We start from the raw sequence: 9,480 nt of genomic DNA, 5'->3' as shown, positions 1-9,480 counted from the left end.
CTGAAATAAAAATGTAATAAGCATCAAGCCATGACATTTCCTATTCTTTATGCCAGAAGAAATAAACTGAAGTTAGGTAAAAAAGAACATATATGTAGAATAGCTACAATAAACACAAAGCTTCTATCTGCTTCCAAAATGGCTTCCTATCAGGGAAGATATATAAAGGGTCAAACAGAAGTATCACAGGCTAACCAAGAAAGTGGTATCATGACAAAAGAGGGTTACTGGAGGCCGGCACTTGGTGTAGTAAAACTGCCGCCTGTAGCACCAGCACCCCATGTGGGCACCAATTCTAATCCTAGGTGTTCCACTTCTAATCCAGCTCCCTGATAATGTGCCTGGGAAAGCAGTAGAAGGTGGACCAAATACCTGGGCTCTTACATCCATGAGAGAGACCCAGAAGAAGCCTACTTCCATCTTTGGATCAGCCCAGCTCCAGCCATTGTGGCAATTGGGGAGTGAACCAGCAGATAGAAGATGGATCTCTCTCACTCTGCCTTTCAAATGAACAAATAAATCTTTAAAAAAAAAAGAAAAAAAGAAAAAAAAAAAGAAAAGAAAAGAAAAGGAAGTCTCAAAACTCTATCCTTCTGTTGGATCCTGAGTCTAAACCCAACTGAGTTTTCTAGAATGCTCACAGCTTCCAGATATATATAAAAAAAAAGAACAAAAAACCTAAATGATAATAACCACAGCTCTCCTTACCCAGGGAGAACATGTTTCTATAATTTTCTGGTCTATTATCTCTACTCAAATCCTTCTGCAATGGATTAAGAAGCCACTCCTCTCGAATAAGGGACACAGCCATGTCTTCGATCTTCTCCAAAGTCTAAAACAAAATAAGATCACCAATCACTACGTGAGACCTTGAAGTGTTGACAGGTCAAACCTAATGTCAGAGAGATACACTAGCATTCAGAGCAGATTAAGCGGGAGAGAATATACTTTATAAAAGGATCTGAATGGCTGGGAAGAGGAAAACATACATTATTTACTGTGGGAACTCAAGATCAGTCTTTCCATATGTAAAAGAATTTAGGGTAAGTTTTTTGGTAGGTAGTGCCACAGACAGTTCAGAAATGGAGTGAATACCACAAACCAGGGAGATTTTCACGAAAAGTAACAACTCACCTGGAACCCTGCTGTGAGAAGTGTGGCGGTCATCTCCTGGTCTCCAGAATTTCCTTTCTGAGAAGAGACAGGACTCTGAGAAGTAGATAAAGCTGAGAGAGGAGAAGGGAAATTAGTCCCATCCAGTGATTTTGAGAACTAGCACTCATTCATTTCAAATTACTTGCATTTCAGAGATAATGCATGCCAAAGATTTTACATATGAAATGCTGGTAACTTGGACTTCAGTACATACAATGGTTGCCCACAAAACATCTGCAATTTGATGTCTCTAAACTCAGCCTCAAAGATACACTCAAACTGGGACAGACGCTGTGGCATAGCGGGTAAGGCCGACGCCTGCAGTGCCAGCGTCCCATATGGGCGCCGGTCCAAGTCCTGGCTGCTCCACTTCCCATCCAGCTCTCTGCTGTAGCCTGGGAAAGCAGTAAAAGATGGTCCAAGTCCTTGGGTCCCTGCACCCCTGTGGGAGACCCAGAAGAAGCTCCTGGCTCATGCCTTCGGATCTGAGCAGCTCTGGCCGTTGTGGCCAATTGGGGAGTGAACCATCTGATGGAAAACCTCCCTCTCTCTCTTTCTCTCTCTTCCTCTCTCCCTCCCTTCCTCCCTCTCCTTCTCTCTCTGAGTAACTCTGACTTTCAAATAAAGAAACTTTTCTTTAAGAAAAAAAAAAAAAAAGATACACTCAAACTGCCAACTTTTTCTCTGCCAGAATTACTAATCTTTGTGTTTATACTGTTTTTCTTCAGGCCCTGACCTGCCCAAGTGAACATTAGAACAAATCTCTCTCTACTAATTTGGTTACATTTCTGAAATATCTACCATGGCTGCCAGTATTAGCTTTTTATAGATTTCAGACAGCTCATTAACAAAATCAACATAGACTATGTATGTGTCTCAAGCACCAAGCATTAGGACCTTAGATAAGAATTCTATTATTGGGGGTCGGCACTGTGGCACAGTGGGTTAAAGCCTCAGTCTGCAGTGCCGGCATCCCATACAGGCACCGGTGCTAGTCTTGGCTGCTCCTCTTCTGATCCAGCTCTGCTATGGTCTGGGAAGGCAGCAGAAGATGGCCCAAGTCCTTGGGCCCCTGCACCCACGTGGGAGACCAGGAAGAAGCTCCTGGCTTCGGATCAGCTCCGTTTTGGCCACTGCGAACAATTGGGGAGTGAACCATTGGATGGAAGACCTCTCTCTGTCTCTACCTCTCTCTGTAACTCTGACTTTCAAATAAATAAAATAAATCTTAAAAAAAAAGAATTCTATTATTAAATGAAAGTGTTTCTACACTTATATAAAGCAAATTACTATACACGATATAAATGGGAAAGATGAGACTAGAACATCTCAAAAGAAAGCAAGAAAATTCTCAAACAATGGTGGAGAAATGTCAAAGGGACACAAAAATTAGATTTAAGGGGCCTCCTCTGGTCAAGTATGAGACAATTTAAACATCAAAATAAACACAGTGGGGCAGCATTATGACACAGTGGGTTAAGCCACTTGTAACACCTACATCCCATATCAGAATGAAGTCCTGACTATGCCACTTCCAATGTAGATCTCTGCTAATGGTCTGGGAAGCAGCAGATAGTGGCTCAAGTACTTGAGCGGTTGCCATCCACAAAGAAAAGAACCAGATGGAGTTTCAAGCTCCTGGCTTCAGCCTAGCCCAGCTCTGGCTGTGGCAGACATTTGGGTAATGAATCAGCAAATGGAAGATCTTTGTCTATGTCACTCTGTGCTTCAAATAAATAAATCTTAAAAAAAAAAAAAAAAAAAAGAGTTACAGAACATTTATGGAATATTTGTCTATATTATAAAAAAAAAAATGAGGGGGGCGGTGCTCTGGTGTAGAAGGTAAGGCTGCCGCCTGCGATGCCACCAACCCATATGGGCACCAGCTCGAATCCCAGCTGCTCCACTTCCAATCCAGCTCTCTGCTATGGCCTGGGAAAGCAGTGGAGAATGGCCCAAGTTCTTGGGTCCCTGTGGGAGACCAAGAGGAAGCTCCTGGCTCCTGGCTTCAGATCGGCTCAGCTCCAGCAGTTGCAGCCAGTTGGGGAGTGAACCAGCAGATGGAAGACCCCTCTCTCTCTCTCTCTCTGTCTCTCCTTCTCTAACTCTGACTTTCGAATAGATGGATCTTTAAATAAATAAATAGGAAAAGGGAAACATTCTCCCTTATAAAAAATAGTAAATAAATATAGAAGGAATTATACAATCACCATTTTGTAAGCTCCTAAAAATCACTGAGTCAAGAAGCATCAATGAATACTTACACTGGTGTTTTAGAACAAATTTTTTTTTTTTTTTGGACAGGCAGAGTTAGTGAGAGAGAGACAGAGAGAAAGGTCTTCCTTTTTCTGTTGGTTCACCCCTCAAGTGACCGCTATGGCCAGCGCGCTGTGCCGATCTGAAGCCAGGAACCAGGCACTTCCTCCTGGTCTCCCAAGTGGGTGCAGGGCCCAAGGACTTGGGCCATCTTCCACTACCTTCTCGGCCCACAGCAGAGAGCTGGACTGTAAGAGGAGCAACCGGGACAGAATCCGGCACTCCGACCGGAACTAGAACCCGGGGTGCTGGCACCGCAGGTGGAGGATTAGCCTAGTGAGCCACAGCACTGGCAGTAACAAATGTTTAATACGGAGGATACTTGGCTGGTGCCACGGCTCACTAGGCTAATCCTCTGCCTGCCTGTGGCGCCGGCACCCCGGGTTCCAGTCCCGGTTGGGGCACCGGTTCTGTCCCGGTTGCTCCTCTTCCAGTCCAGCTCTCTGCTGTGGCCTGGGAAGACAGTGGAGGATGGCCCAAGTCCTTGGGACCTGCACCCGCAGGGGAGACCAGGAGAGGCACCTGGCTCCTGGCTTTGGATTGGCATGGTGCGCAGGCCGCAGCGCACCGGCCTCGGCGGCCATTAGAGGCTGGACCAATGGTAAAGGAAGACCTTTCTCTCTGTCTCTCTCACTCTCTCACTCTCTCACTGTCCACTCTGCCTGTCAAAAAAAAAAAAAAAAAAAAAAAAAAGAGGATACTTGCATAGACTCAAGAGTCTCCTCCCACAAGTTAATTATCAATTACAAAGGAAGAAACAAATCTTACAATGATTAACCTGGCAAGAATAATTAACAGACAATCATCAATAATAGGACAGGTGCAAACATTTGATGCAGTACTTAAGTTGTAGCTTGTGACACCTGCGAATCATTATCAGCGTGCCTGGTTCGATCTTGGCTACTCCACTTCCTAACCAACTTCTTTCTAATGGGCATCCTGGTACAGCAGCAGATGGCAGCTCAAGCAATTGCATTCCTGCCACTCATGTGGATGACTGCGATTAAGTTCCAGGCTCCTGACTTTGATCTGGTCCAGCCCTAGCTACTGCAAGCATTTGGGAAGTCAATCAGCATGGAACATCTTGATCTCAATCTCCTTCCCATCCTCACCTCTCTCTCCCTCTCTCCCTCCCCCATACCCCTGCCTTTCAAATAACATAAAAATAAATTTTTAAAAATATTTTAAGTAACAGAACAGGGCTGACACTGTGGCACAGTGTGTTAAGCCACTGCTACAGTGCTGGCATCCCCTATGGGTATCAGTTCGAGTCCTGAGTGCTTCACTTTTTTTTTTTAAAGATTTATTTATTTATTTGCAAGTCAGAGTTACACAGAGAGAGGAGAGGCAGAGAGAGAGAGAGAGAGAGAGAGAGAGAGAGAGATCTTCTATCCAATGGTTCACCCCCCCGTTGGCCGCAACTGCTAGAGCTGCTCAGATCCGAAGCCAGGAACCAGGAGCTTCTTCCGAGCCTCCCACACAGGTGCAGGGGCCCAAGAACTTGGGCCATCTTCTACTGCTTTCCCAGGCCATAGCAGAGTTGGATTGGAAGCGGAGCAGCTGGGTCTTAAACCGGTGCCCATATGGGATGCTGGCACTTCAGGCCAGTGCGTTAACCTGCTGCACCACAGCGCCAGCCCCTGCTTCACTTCTGAACCAGCTCCTTGGGAAAATAGTAGAAGATGGTCCAAGTGTTTGGGTCCCTGCCACACACAGGAGATCCAGATGAACCTGGCTCCTGGCTTTGGCCCAGCCCAGCCCTGGCTGTTGGCGGGCATTTCGGAAGTGAAGCAGTGGAGGGAAGACCTGCCCCCTCCCCCCGCCCCCCCCCCCCGTCTCTCCTCTCTCTAACTCTTTCAAATAAACATTTCAAAAATAAAAATAATAGGACAAATTTCTGTTGTGTTCCTGAAAGAACACAGCATCACTTCTGCAGTGTTCCCACCAAATACATGCAGCCTAAATGTAAACATGAGGAAATATCACACAAACCCAAACTGCAGCTGCCCTACAACATAACTGACCCATACCCTTCAAAAAATGTGAAGATCATGAAAGGAAAAAAAAAAAAAGGCTGAGGAAATATTTCAAATTAAAGGAGACTCAGACGTGACAATCAATTGCATAGTGTGACCCTGGACTATATCTATGTTAATACTTCCTACTTGCGATGATTTTACTGTAGTTATCTAAGAAATGCCCTCATTTGAGGAAATACATACAGAACTATTTACAAATAAAGTATGATACCAGAAAACTTTATATATATTGGAACCGCACTGGGATAACAGAAATATATGAACATGTACAGATTTCCAAATTTTTAACTTGCTCATGAGTTTATGAAACCTAGGTAACTGGGGATGATCTGTAAATAGTGATTCTAGTTCCAGCTCTCCAGGATCTAGACAGGTAAAGCCAACTGTACTTCTTTCCTTTCTATTTTTCCCTCCTCCCTTATCAATGAAATCTAGTGCCTCACCTCTCTGTTGCGGCCCTTGGGACACTGGAGATTTGTATTGGATTGCCACTGGTTGGAGCGGAGTACTTGGAGGCTCTGGTGCAGATTCTGAATGCACCACCTCCTCCCAAAGTACCCTATGTCCATGAGCACGAGCTGGGACCTGAAATCAATAAAACAATAAAAGTGAATAACATAAGAGTATAAAGAACACATCTACAGGGATCCATGCTTGGGATAGGAAATAGCAGAACCTCCAGGGGCAGTGAGGAACACAATCAAGTAGACTAGCACAGAAAGAAAGGCCTCATTTCTGCTCAGCACTGAAGAAAAGAATTTCTGCTGATGCCTTCTCTGCTACATGGTACATCAATATTTTGTATTCCCAAGCCAGGGAGAAAAGGAAAATGACAAATACAAACTTAAAGCAATGCTATACAGTAGGAAAAGACTTTAAGTAAATAGGGAGCTTGAGTTATGGTCTCAGATTTACTTTTAATTATTTGAGTGACCCTGAAAAAGTGATTTAAGTTCCCTATGTATTAGGTTCCTGTCTGGCAAACAGGAAAAGTGATACAGCTGTAAGGATGTTATGAAGATTTCAAAAAAATAGATTATATTCTTTACAAAAACTAAAGGAAATTCCTAAATACAAGACATTCTACACTATAACTGCGTTCATCTTCATCCAATATAAACCAGTGTTCAGCATTTTCTCTCTCACTGGGAGACTAGTGTCTTCCACCCAGCTTCCATGACTCCCACAGTCATAGCATATACAACTTCTTCTACTTACTGGCCGTCCTAGTATATCAATCTGCCTTTCCAAATCCTCCAATAGGGTTACCACCTCCTCTCCATTCTCTAACTGATGTTCCTTAACCAGAGTCTGCAGCTCCCCAGGCAGGATAGTCAAGAACTGCTCCAGCACCAGCAGCTCCAAGATCTGTTCCTTGGTGTTCAAATCTGGCCTCAGCCACTGATGGCAAAGTGCCCGGAGTTGTATCAGAGCTTCTCGGGGTCCCAGTGTCTCCTGGTAGCACAACTGTCTGAAGCGCAGGCGAAACAGTTCTTGGCCAGGAGGGTTATTTTCATGCAGAACAGATTCTTGGTCCCAACCATGATCCTCCTCCTCTACCTTGACAATTACAAGATCCTCTTCTGGAGCCTGCTCTCGTGGAGATGGGGCTGCAGGCTTTCTTGATTCTGCAGCCATTTAGGGCCAGAAAAGCTCAGGAGGTTTGTTTCCACTACTTTCTTTATCTTAAGAACCTTCTGAAAGCCTAAGGATACTTCTTTGGGAAAAGAAAACAATAAATAGTGTTAAGACAAGTCAAAAATCATAATTTACCAAGATATTTTAACAAGTCCCCACCATGACATGGACTTCAGGCTGATCTCTCCACTGCTCCAGAAATAACTCCTGGCTTCCTTAACCTTCCACCCCACAAGTCATGCCAAATCCACCTAAGCAATAACTTCTTGCTTCTGCTTTCTCTGGTTAGCAGAGTGTGGAACACAACTAAAAAAAAGTCAGGGAACCATGTAGACTGGGTCTACTTGATTATGTGCTTAACCTCAATGGCCCCTCAGTACTGCTCATTTCATCCCTTTTAGAATGTGTTATACCAGTTGTACTAACCTGTTTCTACATGCTTCAGATCTCAATCCTTCCTTAATCTACCTCCAGGTACTGTTAACAACCTCCCTAAAACTTCCCTCTTCTCCACTTCACATTTGTCATCCTACCCATGCTTCCTATCTTCTTTCCTAGCTCAAGGCCAATTCTACTATGGATCTTATCTTCAGTTCAAGAATCTTCTTTGGAGTTTGGTTTCCAAAAGCAAAATATATCTTTTTTAAAAAGGAGGAAGGTGGGGTGGATTTTACAGTGACCAAAAGGCAAAGTGCTGGTGAAAACAATTCACTGGAAATAGTTTAATAAAAGATAACATGGGCGGTTTTCTCTTTTAAGACAAATAAGATGGAGAAGAACCTACAACCCTAAAGTCTAACCTAACATACAAATGATCTTTCAGAGGGGCCAGCGCTGTGGTGCAGCAGGTTTATGCCCTGGCCTGAAGTGCCGGCATCCCATATGGGATGCTCCTCTTCCCATCCAGCTCTCTACTATGGCCTGGGATAGCAGCCGAAGATGGCCCAAGTCCTTGGGCCCCTGCACCCGCGTGGGAGCCCCAGGAGAAGCTCCTGGCTCCTGGCTTCGGATTGGCGCAGCTCCGGCCGTTGCGGCCAATTGGGGAATGAACCAGCAGATGGAAGACCTCTCTCTATCTCTCTACCTCTCTCTGTAACTCTGTCTTTCAAGTAAATAAATCTTTAAAAAAAAATAATCTTTCAGAATGTTACATAAACTTATATTCACCTACAAAATACATTTGATATTAACTATTGTTGCATGAATCAGTACTTTATTACTTATATTGATGAATGTTCACTCAGTGTTTTAGATATCTGAGTCATCTTCAAGTTTTAATGATTATGAATAATAGGACTGAATATCTGAATGAGTTATTGTGTGACCAGTTTTCATTTCACTTGGGTAGAAGTAAAGTTGCTGGCTAGATGTAAAATTGCTGGCTCATAGAGTTTAACTTTACAGAAAAAAAGTCAAGAGGCCAGCACTGTGACACAGCCAGCTAAAGCCCTGGTCTGTAGTGCTGGCATCCCATATAGGCGCCAATTTGAGTTCCCACAGCTCCACTTCCAATCCAGCTCTCTGCTATGGCTTGGGAAAGTAGAAGATGGCTCAAGTCCTTGGGTCCCTGCACCCTCGTGGGAGACCCGGAAGAAGCTTCTGGCTTCGAATAGGCTCAGCTCTGGTCATTGCAGCTATTTGGGGAGTGAACCAGAGGATAGAAGACCTCTCTCTCTCTCTGCTTCTACCTCTCTGTAACTCTGCCTTTCAGTTAAATTAATAAATCTTAAAAAAAAAAAAAAATGTTTTCCAGGGTCCAGCACTATAGTGTAGCAGGTAAACTGCAGCCTATAGTGCCAGCATCCCATACGGGCACCAGTTCAAGTCCCAGTTGCTCCACTTCCAATCCAGCTCTCTACTAATGGCCTGGGAAAGCAGTAGAAGATGGCCCAAGGCTTTGGGCCCCTGCAACTGCATAGGAGACCTGGAAGAAGCTCCTGGCTCCTGGCTTCGGATAGGCCCAGCTCTGGTCATTGCGGCCATTTGGGGAGTGAACCAGCAGATGAAACACCTTTCTCTCTTCCTGCCTCTGCTTCTCTGTAACTCTGCCTTTCAAATAAATAAATAAATCCTTAAAAAGAGTGTTTTCCAAAGTGGCTTTAATACCTTGAATTCCATTAACAATATTATGAGGTGCACTTGCTCCACATCGTGACTAGCACTTGATATTGTGTGGACTGTTTTATTTATTTATTCATTTAATAGGCAACGTGACAGAGAGAGAGGGAAAGACAGATCTTCCATCCACTGGTTCACTCCCAAATGTTCACCACAGCTGCAGCTGGGCCAAGCCAAAACCAGGAGCCTGTCACTCCATCTGGTCTCACACGGG

At 44.3% G+C, this 9,480-nt stretch overlaps 1 protein-coding gene across 2 annotated transcripts in view; it reads right to left on the bottom strand.

Annotated features, from left to right (window-relative positions):
- Positions 1-9,480, bottom strand: part of ZKSCAN8 (zinc finger with KRAB and SCAN domains 8) — a 54,789-nt gene that overhangs the window by 29,494 nt on the left and 15,815 nt on the right. The window contains exons 2-5 of one of the 2 annotated variants that reach the window (XM_070050561.1): positions 6,729-7,227; positions 5,954-6,095; positions 1,135-1,226; positions 709-832 (exon numbers count right to left, since the gene is read on the bottom strand). In XM_070050561.1, the coding sequence (XP_069906662.1) occupies positions 709-832; positions 1,135-1,226; positions 5,954-6,095; positions 6,729-7,148 (778 nt within the window). In that variant the 5' untranslated portion in view covers positions 7,149-7,227. The remainder of the gene's footprint in view (positions 1-708; positions 833-1,134; positions 1,227-5,953; positions 6,096-6,728; positions 7,228-9,480) is intronic. The other variant, XM_051851462.2, reaches the window with a different exon arrangement.

This window comes from Oryctolagus cuniculus, chromosome 10 (genome assembly GCF_964237555.1).
Source record: "Oryctolagus cuniculus chromosome 10, mOryCun1.1, whole genome shotgun sequence".
NCBI classification, from domain to species: domain Eukaryota; kingdom Metazoa; phylum Chordata; class Mammalia; order Lagomorpha; family Leporidae; genus Oryctolagus; species Oryctolagus cuniculus.
Note: the sequence above shows the minus strand (reverse complement) of the source record. Positions and strands in the feature narration are given on the sequence as shown.